General features: G+C 36.4%; 3 protein-coding genes across 5 annotated transcripts; all 3 read left to right on the forward strand.

Annotated features, from left to right (window-relative positions):
* The first annotated feature begins 446 nt into the window (after window positions 1-446).
* On the forward strand, window positions 447-3,628 carry LOC111010310 (protein DETOXIFICATION 19). 2 transcript variants are annotated; one of them, XM_088120102.1, is made up of 7 exons: window positions 447-884; window positions 981-1,525; window positions 1,704-1,790; window positions 2,386-2,442; window positions 2,532-2,770; window positions 2,856-2,974; window positions 3,239-3,628. In XM_088120102.1, the coding sequence occupies exons 1-7, from the start codon at window positions 588-590 to the stop codon at window positions 3,368-3,370; spliced, it is 1,476 nt and encodes a 491-aa protein (XP_087976228.1). In that variant the 5' UTR covers window positions 447-587; the 3' UTR covers window positions 3,371-3,628. The 2 variants fall into 2 exon arrangements, with proteins under 2 accessions (XP_087976228.1, XP_087976229.1); XM_088120103.1 differs by lacking the exon at window positions 1,704-1,790.
* A 999-nt stretch (window positions 3,629-4,627) lies between these two features.
* Window positions 4,628-8,594, forward strand: LOC111010608 (protein DETOXIFICATION 19-like). 2 transcript variants are annotated; one of them, XR_002601364.2, is made up of 8 exons: window positions 4,628-5,025; window positions 5,436-5,980; window positions 6,310-6,396; window positions 6,499-6,555; window positions 6,637-6,875; window positions 6,958-7,084; window positions 7,255-7,419; window positions 8,138-8,594. XR_002601364.2 is itself a non-coding variant. In XM_022284093.2 (7 exons), exons 1-7 carry the CDS (start codon window positions 4,774-4,776, stop codon window positions 7,384-7,386), a joined length of 1,431 nt encoding a protein of 476 aa, XP_022139785.1. In that variant the 5' UTR covers window positions 4,628-4,773; the 3' UTR covers window positions 7,387-8,594. The 2 variants fall into 2 exon arrangements, 1 of the variants encoding a protein (XP_022139785.1); XM_022284093.2 differs by having other exon boundaries at window positions 6,966-7,084; window positions 7,255-8,594.
* A 4,791-nt stretch (window positions 8,595-13,385) lies between these two features.
* Window positions 13,386-15,504, forward strand: LOC111010515 (uncharacterized). Its single transcript, XM_022283974.2, has 2 exons — window positions 13,386-13,649; window positions 13,751-15,504. Exons 1-2 carry the CDS (start codon window positions 13,469-13,471, stop codon window positions 15,223-15,225), a joined length of 1,656 nt encoding a protein of 551 aa, XP_022139666.2. The 5' UTR covers window positions 13,386-13,468; the 3' UTR covers window positions 15,226-15,504.
* Window positions 15,505-18,038: the final 2,534 nt, after the last annotated feature.

An 18,038-nucleotide genomic window follows, 5' to 3' on the forward strand; every position in this document is an offset into this window, starting at 1 on the left:
TTTGTGTAGAAATCTTACTCAGCTACAAACAAACTGTGTGGTCAGATGGAAGAGTTACTTTCAATGTACAATATTCTTTTTGTTATCTGCAAAGCTGAGTACGAAGTGCACAGATGAAGAAGACTGGTTTGCTGAAGTGCACAGATGAGAAGTGGTTGTTTGATTAATTGGAAAACCTTAAATTCTCGGGCGAAATAATACCAGTTAACGTCCGGGAATTCATTGTAAGTCAACCTAACTTCTCGCCAATTCTCGCCCATAAACAACCCAAAATTAGCATTTTGGCCAATTCTCGGGCGGGAAAAATGCGATTCTGCCCGAGAATAAGTTATCATTACCACGCTTACGGTCGGGAAAATCACGTTTAAGCCCGAGAATTGAGGTTATAATTGAGGGGTAGTTGGGTACATTTACTCCCACTGACAATTCTGAAAAAGCAGATTTGGGTCATTCAAAACAATTTTTGAGGGGTGGGTTTTGAGCGCATTGGAAACTTAGGAAGGTCGTATGAGTCATTTTCCCCAAAATTTTCCACTTTGAAATTCTGGGGGATTTGAACCATTGAAGAAGAAGAAAGAATTGGGAAGATGCCGGAAAACTCTAACCCAGACGCCACCGTCCGCGACCCTCTGCTACGAGCTAGTAATGGCGGCGGCGGCGGAGGAGATGGCGGAGCCAACGGACAGGTTTGGTGGGAGAAGGTGTTCGACAAGGAGGAGGTGAAGAAACAGTTCTCGATTTCATTGCCGATGATTCTCACAAATGTCTTCTACTACCTTATCCCTTTGATTTCCGTCATGTTCGCCGGCCATCTCGGCGACCTCGAGCTCGCCGGAGCCACTCTCGCCAATTCCTGGGCCACCGTGACCGGGTTCGCTTTCATGGTTGGTCTCTTTTTTTTTTTCTCTGAATCGTTCGAGATTTCTTCCGATTTTCCGTTTCTTAATTTCATTTTCCACCGCCATTTCGTAAAACCCTAGACGGGGCTGAGCGGCGCGCTCGAGACACTCTGCGGCCAAGGGTTTGGGGCGAAATCGTACAGAACACTGGGGATTTATCTGCAAGCCTCCTGCATAATCTCCTTCCTCTTCTCGATCTTCATTTCCCTTCTGTGGTTTTTCACAGAGCCCGTGTTGCTATTGCTGCAGCAGGATCCCGATGTATCGAAAACCGCCGCCCGGTATGTGAAATTTCTGATCCCTGGGCTGTTCGCTTATGGGTTTCTGCAGAATGGTCTGAGGTTTCTTCAGGCACAGTCGGCTGTCATGTTGCTGGCTGTGCTCTCTGCAATCCCACTGGTCCTTCACCTTGGTGTTGCTTATGCTCTGGTGAACTGGACAAGTTTGGGGCTGGAGGGAGCTTCTTTGGCTGCTTCCATTTCATTGTGGGTGGCACTCTTGGCTGTGGCCATTCATGTGTTTAAGTCTGAGAAGTATGAGCTCACATGGGGAGGATTCTCTGTTGAAGCTTTTAGTTACATATTTATCAACCTGAAACTTGCTTTGCCCTCTGCTGCAATGGTTTGGTAAGTGCTGGCTCTTGACTTTTGGAACTTGTTTTGTCTCTCTCTTTCTTTTGTTGCTTGAAAATTGGTAAGTGAATGATGTGTCTGTTGCATATTTTGGAGCTTTGTGTCCCTAATTTGTATTGGTTTGAGGGGTTTGTGGACTGTTGTGTTGATGCTTTGTTCATTTTGTGAACAGTTTGGAGTATTGGGCATTTGAGATTCTTGTGTTCTTGGCTGGATTGGCTCCAAACTCAGAAAAAAATACATCTTTGATTGCAATTTGGTACGGACCATGTATGTTTTTGTTCCTCCTTTTGTCCTCTAATGTTAAAAACTGTGCTTGGAAATGCTTTTGTTGGCAGAGTCTACTCTTCTTGTCATATGTAACCCTTTCATTAAGCAATTTTGAAAACTGTTGCACTTTTAGCATTATGAAAAAACTATCCCAACATTTTGTAAGAGTGTGTTTTTGAAATGCTTTTGGAATATGTGCAAAGTTCTTCTCAACTTTTAAAAGTGTTTTTATATTCTTTTTGGTCAAGCACATGAGTAAAAAACAGCTCACAAGTGTTTTAGTTTTGTGAGAAAGAGATTTGTGTTTTTGACTCTCTCTTTTTTTTCTTTTCAAATCACTTTTAGTCACTCCACAACGTGATTATTTTAAGCTATTCGAAAGGTGCGTTTTGCCTTGCCCCAAAAACGCTCTCAAAACATAACCCACAATTTAATTTGTTGCCAAATACAAAAACACAATTTGAGAAGTGCTTTTCAAGTAGTCAAGAGCATCTTTATGTTATTGAAACTCTACTTCTAAACACACTTCAGATCTATTTCCAATAATTGACCGAGATCTCCCTTTGGCATGATGTGCTCAAAAGTGTAAACACAGAAGCCATCGCCTACATGATCACATATGGACTCAGTGCAGCTGCAAGGTAAACAAATTTTATCAGCTCTTTTCTTCTTTTTCTCCATGGCCTCTCCCTCACATATCACATAACAAAAAAGAAACCTTATTGGACAGCACAAGGGTTTCGAATGAGTTGGGGGCAGGCAACCCTGTGAGAGCAAGACAAGCCATGTTTGTCACTCTTCTGCTTTCAATCCTTCTAGGCCTGGCTGTTGTTCTTCTGCTGGCGTTTGGCCACAACATCTGGGCTGGCTTCTTCAGTGATAGTCCTGTGATTATACAAGCCTTCGCCTCCATGACTCCCCTTCTCGCCATTTCCGTGCTTGCAGACTCCGTGCAGGGCGTTTTATCAGGTTCCCATAAATTTTCTCGGCTCTCCCGAGCGAATTCACTTTTTGTTTAACATGTTCTTGACTGAAACATATTCAAAATCTGCAGGGGTGGCCAGAGGATGTGGTTGGCAACACATGGTTGTGTTTGTAAACTTGGCAACATTCTATCTTGTTGGCCTTTCAACAGCAATCTTTCTGGAGTTCAGGATGAAACTTTACGCCTCGGTAAGTTTAAAATTCTATTTTAGTCCTTAAACTTTTAAGATGTATTCTAGTCACTAATATGACATGTCAAGTATTTGTTCCCGTAAATAAATAAATGACATGTCCACAGGATTTCAGTTAAGCGATTTATAAAAAAACTAACGATGATGATAATTTTATGCTGATTCAGCGATGTTCGAGAGTCGAAGAACTAAAGTTTTTACGAAAACTTAGAATCTAAATTGTAAGAAATTGAATGTGACAAATATAATGTGTTTGGTGCAGGGATTGTGGATTGGGTTAATCTGTGGTCTATCATCCCAAACTTTGACCCTATTGATATTAATAGTTCGCTCAAACTGGACAAGGATTGAGCTCTTAGATCATCAAGGGAAACAAAATCCAGCTTTGGCTTGATTCATGAGACTAGACAAGAAATTGCAGAAGAATTTGGGATTTTCAAGAGCAATAAATTAGGATGACAACAATTTCAATTTGGAATTTAAGGAAAATAAAGATTTGGATTTTGATTAATTAGTGGTATTTCGAAGTATGCTTCAAAATTTGTAATATATTGTATCATATTGTAAATGGGATGGGAATTACAATTCATAAGCATGGTGTTTGTTTAGAATCATTGAGCTATATCAAGTTGACACATAATTAATTTATATATTTTTCTGGGTTATTTTTTAAAAAAATTAATTTGTACTATTATTTTTTTTTCTGACTTCCTGGAAATGGAATTATCCAACAATTCTAGATCATAGTCTAAACGTGCAAGATTTTATTTTACAAACTTTGAATAATAATAATAATAATAATAATAAGATTTAAGTCTTATTTTAGTCATTAAGTTTTGATTTTCATCCCTAATTTTCTAAATATTTATTTTTCAGATCTTAAAATTTTGAAACGGTTATATTAGTTGATAGATATACGTTAAAAGTTGTTAGGGGTAAAGTAAATTCTAATCTAGAAATGAACTACATTATAGTCTAGTCATCTAAAATGTGCGAGCTTAGGAACGATCTAAAAGGCTGATCTATGGGTACAACCCAAATCCTGTACATAGACCATTACACGATGAATCAAGTCCATAGACATAAATCAAGAGGCTAAGCTCAAAAGCCCAAACCACCCATGAGGGGCCATGGCTGACCCATGGGTATCCCATGAGCCGAGTTCCTTGAGCTCCATTCCGTGAGATAAGTCACTAGACCTAATCTTTTGGTTCTTTTGAAGACCTATCAAACCTCTCAACTTGAATCTCAACTTTTGGAAATTCAAAAAGAGAAAATATTTAAAAAAGAAAAAGAAAAATAATAGAGACGAATGTCTCATAATTGAGAAGTAACTACAAAATTCTAATTATCGCTACATTTAACACAAACCCTAGATTCGAGTCATCGGACTTATTGGCTTACTAGAGCATATTGGATTAACACTGGTTTAAAAAATAATATAGATATTTAAAAAATTTAAAGATGAAAATATAATAACTTCAAAGTAAGAGAAACAAAAAAAAAACCCAAAAAGTTGAATGCGAATTTGAATTTTAAACAGTTTAGAAAGTATAATATTTTATTAACCGCGACACGAGAAAACTATTTGAAATTCAATTACTATAATAAGATTATTCTGTCGCATTTCACATGGCGCGTTTCAGCGCGGCCTTGGTGTCGCCATTTAAACGCAGTCCGCCGCACCGCTTTACTCTCATTTCTCCGCCTTCAAAATCCGGCCAACTACTCCCCGCCACTGAATCGGCCGTTTCACGTTTTCGCCGGTAAATGCGATTACTCCGGTGAACAGGCCACATGCTTCCTGCAAATAATGCGACTGAAATAGAGGTCGCCGGAACAAATGGATCGAGCTGGCGGACGAAAGCGCTGGACATCGAGGAAGCCAAGAAACAAGGCTTGTTATCACTTCCGATGATTCTCACCAATGTCTTCCTTTACCTAATCACTTTGGTATCTGTAATGTTCGCTGGTCATCTTGGCGAGCTTGAGCTCGCTGGTGCTACGCTGGCCAACGCATGGGCCGCCGGAACTGGCCTCGCTTTCATGGTAATCGCTAAGCCGCCTCTAATTAGACGTCCTGTATCTTAACTCTGTTTTGTTTCTAGTTTTCACTTTCACATTTTGTGTTTGCGGTGATGGAAACATTGAAAATCAATCTGTGGCAGTTCTTGGACATCAGTAGACCTGAATGAGCTGATTACTACATTCCATATATACACTAAAAACTTCTGGAACTGAGATTTTAATCGTAGCCTTTATATGATCATATCCCTGTCCACAAGGTTAATGTAAAGTGAATGCTATTTCACTTTCCGTCCAATTCAGAATTCGGTTGTTATTGGCATGTTTTCGTGAGGATTATTTCTCTTTAAGCTTATTTTAATGGGGTTCAAGCTTTATAATTTTTGTGTTACTTTGGTTTTTAAGAAGTCCTTATTGTTCTTATCATGACTCAGACCGGATTAAGTGGAGCACTTGAGACGCTTTGTGGACAGGGATTCGGTGCAAAAGTATACAGAATGCTGGGCATCTATCTGCAAGCCTCCTGCATCATCTCCTTCTTCTTTTCAATCTTGATATCAATTTTGTGGTTCTTCACGGAACCCATATTAGTTTTTGTACATCAGGATCATGAAATATCCAAGATGGCTGCTGTCTATTTGAAGTTTCTCATTCCCGGAATATTTGCATATGGCTTCTTGCAGAACATCATAAGATTTCTTCAAATGCAATCTGTTGTCATGCCTCTAATTTTCTTCTCAGCGATACCTTTGGCCATCCACATTGGCACTGCATATGCTCTGGTTCACAAGACAGCTCTTGATTTCAAGGGGGCTCCTTTGGCTGCTTCTGTTTCTTTATGGATAGCAGTCATGATTTTGGCCATATACGTGCTTAAAGCTAAAAAGTTTGAGCATACTTGGGAAGGATTTTCTTTAGATACATTTAGTTACATTTTTAGGAGCTTGAAACTTGCCCTGCCTTCTGCGGCTATGGTATGGTAAACGCCCTCAACTTTTCATAACCTTAACGGTTCCAAATTGAAGAAGTTTTCTTTCGGAAGATGAATTCATCGGTAAATACACTTGAATTAAAATGAATAATTTTGTGTGTGTCTTTGGATTTAAAACTAAAAGTTGAGTCCTTCTGTAAAAAAATGGTCCTAAGCTGAACTATGGCAGTGTCCTCACTAATACGATGGCGTAATGTAGAAGTTCAAATATGAGTCAGTCTTCAATTGTCAAGTGTCACAGTTTCGGTTCATGAGTTGAAATTTATGGTTTAAATAATATACTCTAAGATTGTCTTCCTTTTCATTCTTGTTATCAGTTTGGAATATTGGGCATTTGAGATTCTGATATTCTTGGCTGGCTTGACTCCAGACTCAAAAACAACCACATCTTTGATGGCAATGTGGTATGCCTCTCTGTTTTCTCTTCATCTTGTCTGCTCTAAATTTTTCTTTTTCCCTGTTTCTTAATCCGCCTTCGCTTTTTCCTGTTGCTTGATACATTTAAGTGTGAGTACAGAAACAATTGCTTACATGATCATATATGGATTGAGTGCAGCTGCAAGGTTGGTATGAGGAAAACTTGTTGATTTTACGTTTCCTCGACTATGTTCGAACAGATTAACAAATGAATCTTTCTGTGACAGCATAAGGGTATCAAATGAGTTGGGTGCAGGCAATCCTTGGAGAGCTAAGCATGCAATGTTTGTCAGTCTCAAGCTGTCAATCTTTCTCGGGATCACAGTTGTTTTAACATTAGTATTTGGTCATAGTATTTGGGCTGGCTTCTTCACTGATGTCCCCTTAATAAAAGATGAATTTGCATCCATCGTACCCCTACTGGCAGTTTCTTTGATGGAAGATTCTGTACTAGGCGTACTTTTAGGTACTAACAGCCCCTTTTTCTGGAACTCTCTATCTATCTGAAGTATTTTCTTATTTTTCCTCTGTCAATAAGATTAATTTAGAAATGCAGGTGTGGCTAGAGGTTGTGGATGGCAGCATTTTGTTGTTTATATGAACTTGGCAACATTCTATTTAATTGGTCTGACAATTGCAGCCCTTCTTGGATTTAAGTTGAAACTATATGCTAAGGTAATCATAATCAGTCTAGAACACATCCATGAATAATATATTAGCTAATAACAAATGTTTCACATGTTATGTATTGTTAATAAGCTTTAACTCATCTTTTAACAAAGACCAAGGCTACATCAAATTCTCTCGTAATTCTCATTTGTCATTCATTGCTATTTCCACGACAGGGCTTATGGATTGGTCTAATATGTGGTCTTTCCTGCCAAACACTTGCCCTCTTTTTAATAATAATTCGCTCAAGATGGACAAAGAGGGAGTTTGATCGTGAAGATAGAGAAAATCGAGTTCAGCCAGCCTAAAGAAATGACAGCGACACACCAAAAAGGAGATTGGTATTAGAACTTAGAACACCCTCTAAATAGGCTAATCTTCATAACTTCAAAACTACAAATATTAAACTTTTGATCCCCAATTTTTATATATCGATGTTGTCGTTAAATCTTGTATTGCACTTAATAGAAATTTTTAGTTACTCTTATCCAAACTCCAAAGAAGGTAGCAACTAGCAATACAATGATATAAGTGATAGTTGTAAATATGTGATCTGAATTTGCAGCCTGATCTAAAAGGTTTGTTGTGTAACTTTTTAACATGAAAAATACTTATAAGGTTTGTGTTGGTATACTGAACTGAGCATAGATTTTTAATCCATTTTTCATCATAATGAAATGTTCTCCTTTGTCTATCGTTTTTGTTTGTATAAGATTTTTGTACATAAACTTGTTTGTCCATTCTATTTTCTTCCTTTCATTGCCATTCATTATTGTTGTTTTTTCAATGGTGACCTATATACTAATACCGAATGTGATGACCAAGATGGACTTCTATGGAAATTTCAGGTACCAAAAATAGGATTAAAAACCTAACTTCTTTCTTGTGTTTTCCATCTATTAAGAGCAATGAAATAACTACCAGATCCTAAATTAAGAGCTCCAACTCTTGAGCTAATCTTTTCCTCTTCTGGCAAAAACTCTGAAATAGCAGATCCTAAACCTTTAAGAACAACCAAACCCTTCTCCCATTCTCACCAACATCATCATCTCCTTCTAGTTTCCACAGGCAACCGACACAGAGGCAGACAGCGAAAGAAAGCAACGACGATGGATTCAAAAGCAACCCTGAGAACACTTGTCCTGGTCGCCATGGTTGCTATGAGCATCGTCTTCCTTCCAATGGCATCAGAAGCTCATGCTCATATCCCTACCGTGATCGACAGATGCATCCAGAGTTGTGCAAAGTCATTGGCAACTTTAACTCCTGGTTATTGCCTGACCGTTTGTGAAGGCGAGTACGGTTCTCGACCTCGACGACCTCGAGGCCACGTTGTTGATACATCACCAGCCTCAAACTAAACTGGCTGCTGTCTTTTCTTTTCCATTAATGGCTTTGGTGTTGAAGCTAATTATTTGCCTCTTTGTTGTCATGTTTTTCCTGTAAGAGGTGTTTAAGCCATTTGCTTTGCTGTATGTGTTCTGAAATTTGCCTATTATATTTGGCACTCTTTTAATTTGTTGCCTGTAATTAATATTCAACTTCTTTTCCCTTAACTCTAACCTCAAAGTTAGATGTGTGCATGCATGCATTTATGAAAAGGTGGTTTCAAATATAGAAATCACAATAAATAATTTACAAAGAATTGATTTTTTTTTTCTTTTACCTATGTAATTTGGTCTACTGATTGTTTTTCTTTTTTAGTAACAATGGGCAACTGTGCTCTTGTTGGTCTATTACTTTAAATCTGAAAAACATTCCAAAAACCAATAAGCGTTGGGTTCGGTTATTGTTTTTCTGTTAACACAGTAGCTAAATAATCCCAATGTGTTACATAAGGTAAATATTGTATAATTGTTCGGTTTTCCGTAATTTTTTCCATCCCTCTGTCTAAATAAACCAATATCGGTTCACAGTTAATAACATCTTCACTTTAGTTTAAATTTAGTTCTTATGATTTTAGCTAAGTTTCAATTTGGTCCTTATAATTTTGTCAAACCTCGCAAATTGTCTTTTTTATCATCATATCAAATGTAATATGTTATTTTTATACTTACATGGTAATGAACTTGTGTTAGCTAGGTGTATCATGATCTAGGTTTGAGTAAAAATAGGAAAAAAACTAAATAATTTTTGGTTGGATAAAACATGTTCTAGGTTTGAGTAAAAATTGGTGAGGTTTAACCCCATCACAAGACCAAATTGACATTAAACTCAAACTAAATGGACCAAGTTGAAACTTCTAAAACCGTAGATCTAAGTTGAAATTAAGTTCAAACAGTATGGACTAAATTTATAATTGAACCTAAGAGGTGTTATAATCATACTCCCGAATTTTTAATTTCAACAATTAATCCTCCTAAAATGAAGCAAATTAGATCCTACCATTATAACCCTTAACTCATTTTAAGGCATTTGTTTTTTAAAGATATATGATTGGTGAGGACACCTTTTTAGATGGGTAAGGTTATTTTGTGTAGGTTAGTTTTTTGGGGAGACACTTGTTACATCTTTAAAGTTGATGGTTCAATTCTCCACCTCACAATCATTGAATTAAAGAAAAAAGATTGATAAAAAATGTTTTAATATAAACATAATTCGATGAATGAGGCATTGGTAACCTTTCTCGTAGGTTGCCAAGGCGAGCATAGGTCAGCGGTAATTAATATATATCTCTAACCAAGAGGTTGTGAGTTCGATTCTCATCCCTACATGTTGTCCTAAAATAAAAACTTTTCTTATAGGTTGAAAATTCAAATCTCCACCCAACACTTATAATATTATTTTTTAAAACAAAAATTGTGATTAGAAGTGAGGAAAAAAGAAAACTTTTTAAACTACATAGACAGTTGCACATATAGCAATCCGACTCAAAATAATAACAAATCTAACACAAGTTAAAACGACATCAACACATATCAACTCTGCACATCTATTAGTGATATATGTCTATGAGTGTTTATCCCGAATAGTTAATCGCCCTACAAAACTGTCATATTTGCAAAATCTTATTAGACAAATATTCAAATCTAAGTTAAGTGAAAATAGATTACATATAAAAATGGTATAAAGTTAAGCAAATGATTTTTGTCCCATAATTACCACTACATGAAAGAAGGGATAGAATAGTACACCACAATTTTCAAAAGTAGTTGAGAACAAAGTTCAAATGAACCAAACCTTCTTTTTAACATTGGCATTAAATATTTTGACATAACAGTAATAAATGTCATAGTACTATAATTTACTATACCTCTAATCCAATGTTGGGTGATTAGTGTTGTTAATGATCCCAACCAACCTATAATTTGATTTATTTATTATATTTTTAAATTAATATGAATAAGAAATAAATGAATAGACAATCTTTAAAAAAAAAAAAATAAAAGACAATTGCAAAATTTGTTTCTAAACTTTATTATGTTATGTATGATAAAATCCCAACTTTCCACCGTTCAAATTCCCTTTAAGAGATTCAAAAGGAATAATGTTGATGACCTTATGATTCAAATATCTTATATTCAAAAGGAGGAGGTATCCTGATTACTTCAAGATTCAACTAGGGAAGTAAGCCAAACCCTAAAGGTATGCTCGCATCAGAGCCTCAAGAGCCACACCTGTCTTTGTCTTTAGTGCTATTCTGTCTTGCAGATCTCGTCGATCCCTATCATTCTAGTAGATTGGTACGAATTTGACGGAATTCCAAGAGGCCAAATTTCTGCATTAACATATTACATCAATACATTTCTTTTCTTTCTTTCTGAAATGAATAAATTCAAACAATCGAACGAATTCACTCTACCATATTACATAGTTGAATTAGATTAATCATATAGGGTATTATTTATGTGAAATAAATCACAAATCACATAATTAAATTCAATTTGAAATATCTTTTAAGCTCGACCCAACTTATCAACATCCTCATCTTTAGAGATTGCAAATTCCTAATATGGACATCGGAGTTCTCACATAACACAAGGTTGTAGGAAGAATGAATGGGACATGGCATGGTGATATTTTGGTCATTGTGTGGATGCACCATTAAGTCAATTCCCCACTTTTTTTTTTTTTTTTGTAATTTCTTCCATTGACATGTTACTATCATCCAAGGTCCCTGCCAATGCCCACTCAATAATCAACCTTTTATTTAAGAATAAAAAAAAAACAAACAAACAAACCTATAGAAAAATGAAGAAAGTTTCTTCTAATATATTATATTAGGGGTTGGACAAGGCTTTGAACTTATAGTTTGTAAAGAGAAAAACTCTGAAATTCTGATATATGGCTGCATGAACCATATTTAAATTGAAAAACATGTAGAAAAAAGTTCACTTTTTAATGGAATCTTGAGGATTTGTTTATTAATTAATTTCCATTTAGATTTTTGGTTAAAGGAATTCTTTCCAATGCTACTTTAGGTATTTTGTAATTCTTTAGAAAAGTTTGGATTCTCTTTGTTTATGGGAGCTTTTAATTTTGCTTTTCTTAATGCAGGTGGAAGAGAGAAATATTGAAAGATAATAGTTTTTGTTAAGGACAACGGTATCCCAAAGTATCCTTCGTGTTTTTACAATGGTACGGGCATAAGCCTCGTGATTTTGCTTTTGGTTTCACCCAACGAACCTCGTACCAATGGAGATAATTGTATTATTTCCAAATCAACGTGGAACTTTGTTTGTATTCTCCAAACTCATCTCTCAACTCCCTTAATTAATTCTCATTTAAAAAGCAAAAACATGACTCAGTCTCAACATTAACTTAGAACACATGAAGAATTGTTTCTATCAACTTTCACATTTATTGCATATTCAAATCATATTTATTTCTTTTTGAAGAAGAGAAATTAAAGGATTCATCATCCTTTTGAAATCAAATTAAATCAATCAACTTAGCCTTTTTTTTCCTTTCGATCACGGTTTTAAAGAACAACATCGTAAATACAGAATTGAAAATTTGAACCTTCCACGTATGGAGAAGACAGTTGAATCATGCTCAAGCTCTCAATTATTCTTATATTTTTTTCAAACCTAAAACATATTCAATAGATTCAACTATAATTAAACAAATACATTTAGTTGAATTGATTTTAAGCAAATTAATAAATAAATTCAAACCATAGTGATTTAAATTAGATATCATTAATAATAAAATAGGTGTCTTGTCTACCGAACAATATTGGAATTAATTTTGAAAAGTTTCCCTTTTATAATGGAAACCCTATTCTTATTATTATTTTTTTCTGTTGATAACTGTAACCTTCGAGTAACTCCTAAGATATTAAATTCTACTAAATATTAAGGTTTGATTTTGATTTAAATAGGTTAACATAGTCAACACTATTACTTATTAACTTGAAAGGGTTGATTTATAATTTTGAATTGCATGTGATGCGACTTTCTTCTACCTCCATGCAGCATTGTTCTATCGGGATTTTGTCCATAATTCTGCACCTTTACTTCCTGTAGAAGCCATGTCTCTGTCTCAGGCCAACTGCTAATAATCATCCTAACAAGTTTTTACCTCACCATCTAGCTAATTAAATTAACTAAAATTATGCACTAAATTTGTAATCTAGTAGCATAAATAAAGTAAATAACTTTCCAAAGAAGGAAAGAAAAAAATTCCACGTGTATCAAAATTTAAAGACCTCCAACAAAGTGGCCAGATTAATACTAAATATCTTAAAATACTATTTCATTTTTAGTTTATTTTGGTCGTCTGCTTTCAAAATGGTCATGTATTTTCAATTTTAATTCATTTACGTTATTTTACTCTTAAAATGTATGTAGTTTAAAGAAATGACTATTTTGATTCCTTAATTTTATTTATAATCTCATTTTTCTATCACAATTTTAATATAATATTATATTTAATATTTTATTGAATTATATTAAATAGTTTCCATTATAAGTAAAATTTGTACAAAAAGTTCGAAAATAAGGACAAAAATTGTCTCTTTTTAAAAGAAAAAAAAATTAACATTTTAAAAGTTTAGCAACAAAGTTTATATACTGTCAAACTGAACATAACTAAAATGGTTAAGACACATATTTCTAATCAAAATGTTACGAGTTTAAATTCTTATCCTAATTGTTGTACTCGAAAAAGAAAGTTTATAGACTAAAATAGGGAGAAAATAGTATTTTAAGCTATTAAATATATATTTTCACACAAGGATGAGCCACTGAGATTAGGCCGCGTGTACGGCCCACTCTTAATTTGCCGACATGTCGTTTCAGTGTCCGTACACTCTGATTTTCTCCTACACGCTTTCTCCCGAAATCTCCACACTTCAACGGTCACCTCCTCCACCGGCCCTATATATTCCCTCCGTTTCTCTCTCTCTAGAACCCCATCGGATTTTCTCTCTCCTGCCCTCTTCAATCAATGGCGTCGCCCAATTCAAAATCTCTGTGGTTCTCTCTGTGCATTCTGGTCCCCTGTTTTGTGTCCCTCTGTGAAGCTTACACCTTCTATGTGGGCGGCAAAGACGGGTGGGTCCTCAACCCCTCTCAGGACTACAACTCTTGGGCTCAGAGAAACAGATTCAATGTCAATGACGTTCTGGGTGAGTCTTAATTTGTTAGATGAATTCGAGTTTTTATTTGATTTGATTTGATTTTGATTGCCATGGCTGATGATTTTTTGATTTGGTGGGTTTGGGTTTAGTGTTCAAGTATGCGAAGGGGGTGGATTCTGTGTTGGTGGTGAGTAAAGAGGATTATGAGCAGTGTAATTTGAAGAATCCGATTGTGAAATTGAAGGATGGGAATTCGGAGTTCAGATTTGATCGGAGTGGGCCTTTTTATTTTGTTAGTGGCAAAGATGGGAGCTGTGAGAAGGGCCAGAAATTGGTGGTCGTTGTTCTTGCTGTAAGGCCTCCTCCGTCGCCGCTGCCGGTCGTTCCTTCGCCGCCGTCGCATTCGCCTCCTGGAGCCGAGTCTCCGAAACCTGGTTCTGGCTCGCCGTCTCCCTCTGGTTCTCCTGGTTCGCCGTATCCCGGAGCCAAATCTCCGTCCGGCTCTCCGCCGTCGGGGACGCCCAGTTCGCCGTCGCCTTCTGGGTTTCAAACGCCGGTGACGACACCAACACCGGCAGGTTCTCCTGGTTCGCCGTATCCCGGAGCGAAATCTCCGTCCGGAGCTCCGCCGTCGGGGACACCCACTTCACCGTCGCCTTCTGGGTCTGAAACTCCGGTGACGACGCCAGCACCGGCTGGTTCTCCCTCTTCGCCGATTCCGGGAGCGAAATCTCCGTCAGGAGCTCCGCCGTCGGGAACACCCACTTCGCCGTCGCCTTCTGGGTCTGAAACCCCGGTGACGACACCAACGCCGGCAGGTTCTCCTGGTTCGCCGTATCCTGGAGCGAAATCTCCTTTAGGAGCTCCGCCGTCGGGAACACCCACTTCGCCGTCGCCTTCTGGGTCTGAAACTCCGGTGACAACACCCGCTCCAGCCGGTTCTCCCTCTTCGTCGATTCCGGGAGCGAAATCTCCTTCAGGAGCTCCGTCGTCGGGGACACCCACTTCGCCGTCACCTTCAGGGTCTGAAACTCCGGTGACGACACCATCTCCGGCCGGTTCTCCCTCTTCGTCGATTCCGGGAGCGAACTCTCCGTCAGGAGCTCCGTCGTCTGGCTCTCCCTCAGTGTCCCACACTTCGCCGTACGGCTCTCCCGGAGCAAACTCTCCGTCGGGGTCCCCCCCTTCGCCGTTCCCCGGTGGCGCTGCCGGCCCCGGAACATCTCCGGCGGGCTCACCATCCTCGACAGCGTACCCATCTCCAGCAGGCTCACCATCTTCCGGAACAAAATCTCCGACAACTTCACCATCTCCGGCCGGCGCCATAACCCCCACAACAGCTCCGGCGGCGGTACCATTCGGCTCCCCAGTACCGTCGCTACTGCCGCCGGAGTCCAGTGGCCCGGCAAGTTCGCCTCCGTCGCCACCATTACCTCCGGGATCGTCGTCATCAGGATCACCGGGGCCATCGCCGAGTGGGTCAGGAAGCGGTGCGGCGAATGACAGAACAACAGGACCACCGCGATCGTCCGCCATAGCCACGTCTCCGTCAGCAATTTTGTTGGGTACCTTTGCAGTTGTGGTTCTAAGTATGGTCATTAATGGCGGTATTGCATTTACTTGAGAAGAAAAATAAATTAAAATAAATTTCTTACTTTTACTTCTAGGGTTTGTGAATAAAATTGAGAGTAATTACTCCAATAATTGCTTTTTTTTTTCTCTTTTCAATCATCACACTTCATAGTATTTAAATTAAGCCATTAATGACCAGTGTTGTGTTGGTTTGGTTTGGTTTTGTATTTGTAATGTAATATTCTCCCATTTTTGTTCCTCTGTATATGTATATGTATGTGTTCCATGTTGTTGAATTTAGAAGATTCTATTGCATGGTTTCAATTTTATATTTATTTGGTCCCTTTAAATTTTTTCTAAACTTTAATTGGCATTTTTTTAATGTTCAAATGTATTGATAAAATAATAATTTAATGACACATTAATTTATGTTAAAGATTAAGTTTTGGTATGAAGTGTTCTAATTAATTGAGTATTTTTAATACATTAACAATAAATTTGAGAATTTTAATAGATCAAGGACTAAATTGAAAAGTAAAATCTTAAAAGATTAGAAACAGTTGTAGGGAACAAAACGGTTCATAGGAGAATAGGGAGTGGACCGTAAAAGAAGAAGGAAAAATCGTTACCACCGACAACCGGGGTCGACCCAGAGCACAAGGGCCAGCCCACTTGAGAGTCGAACCCCACATCAGCATCGAGAGCTCCTCGGCTTTAGGTCGAGAAGGTTCTCGAGCTCTCTCCCGATCCTAATGTCAACCAATCGATGTTTGAGCTCAAACCTAATAAAAGGGCCCGCATGAATCTCGACCCAGTAAGCCCGACTGTCTAGAGATGACCTAGGGTTGGAGTTCATGAAACCCTAAGGGGAAGATTAATCATAGATAGAGGGGAACTCACTCATTGAAGATAAACTGAATTACACTTCAAGTATCCTGCTTGCTTATTGCTTGTTTAGTGATTCTCTTATAGCTAACTTAGGTATCGGAGCCCATGTGGCAGAAGTCAAACCGATTTAGGGTTATTCAGTTTTGCAGGTATTCGATCCCTTGATAACCAAGTTTGGTGCCCATTTTGGAGAGAATCGGGAAACAAAAATCCAAGCATCAACAGAAATCATTATGTATTTATTTAGCTTATATTTATATGGAGTAATGTAAATGTTCTTACTTCTTTTAAATAACCAAGGTAAATCTAGCTCTGTGATTATTAAAATATACTCGTTTCTTCGTGGTCAGATGTTCGATGTTCGATCCCCATATCTCCATATTATTGTACCAAAAAACCTTCTTTTAAATGAAATAAGATAAAGATTAATAGATGATAATGTTTTAAAAATATATAGATTTTTTATATATATTTCGAATGAAATAATAGGTGTGACCACTCTAAATTTAGAAACTACTCTTCCAAAAATGGAAGAAATTTAGAATCTAATCATCTTTTTTTTTCGTAGTGAACTTTCTTTCCGAGTTTAAGGAGTAAGTTGCATTGCTAAGGTAATGTTAAAACTAAACTTCAAAAAGATTAAATTATTATAAATTTAAAAATACAAAGACTAATTCAGTTCATCATTATTTTTATTCCTATTAATTATGTTTGACAAATTAAAATCAAAATTAAAAAATTGATTTTAGTAAAATTTAAAATCACTTTAAATTAGTTTTTAAAGTATCACTTAAATGATGATTTTGAAAAATCAATTATATTTAAATTTTTCTTTTTTTCAAAAATCGTTCATTCTACCCTTACTTTCAAAAACATGGACGATGGTGCTAAAACAGATAACCTTTTTATTGTTTTTTATTTAAAGATTCACGGGTATTTCTAACTAGATTTTAAATACTCTGTTGGTTGAATACTAAATTATTTATTAATTAATTTTTAGTCAATTTTCTACCTAAGTTTTTAGGGTAAAAAACTTTTACCCTGATCATAACAACCCACTTTGACATCACTCCATTAAGATAACTCATATAGGTTTCTTAGTCCAATCCAAATAAATTATTAAAAAAAAAAAGAAAATCTGAACTTTAGATCAAATTAGTGAAAAGTAAGATCGGAAATTAAACATTTTTTCTTTTTGAGTATGATTGGAGATTAAACTTGCTAAATTATTATTTAACTTTGATAAGCTAGGTCTAGGAATATTTTGGTATGGACCAACATCCTTAAAAATAAATTTAATTAACTCGATATAAAAAATAAAAAAATCAATAAATATAACACGTCACGTTTATTTTCTTTTTTTCTATGGGATTCCAAGCAAAAAACAAAAAAAACAAAAAAGTGTAACGTTATTTAAGGGCCCAAGTTTATAATATAATGTTATTATTACACATCTTTAAATTGGGCAAGTAGTTGTCAAATTAAATGAGACTGAAGACTTAGGCTACCACATACAAAAATACAATTAATTCAGTCAATTTTTTCTTTTTCCTTCCACATTATTGTGTTGACTAGAAGTACTTTCTATCTCTTTGATTTGAACAATTTGAATTCAAAATGATATTTGCTACCAACTTTTTTTTAGTCTTATTTTTCATATTTTATAGAAGAAGTGAGTGTGAAAGTGCTTTTCAAAGTGGAAATTTCAATATTATTGTAATACATATTCTTCCATTAATATTCATTCATATTCTACTTTGGATCTGAAAGTGCTTTTTTTAATGGCATTGGCATATTATTCCTTCACAAATCACAACAACCTAAGTACATACTTTATCTTTAAATTTAAGCTTGCAAAAAAATTGAATCAACAAAAATTAAGAACTTGTTCGATAACGTTCTCATTTCTCATTTTCTCCTTTTCAATTAAGATAAACATAATTGCATTTGGTAACTATTTCTTATTTCTTGTTCATT

Source organism: Momordica charantia (genome assembly GCF_013281855.1).
Source record: "Momordica charantia cultivar OHB3-1 chromosome 11 unlocalized genomic scaffold, Mcharantia_2.0 BLBB01000011.1, whole genome shotgun sequence".
Classification (NCBI taxonomy): domain Eukaryota; kingdom Viridiplantae; phylum Streptophyta; class Magnoliopsida; order Cucurbitales; family Cucurbitaceae; genus Momordica; species Momordica charantia.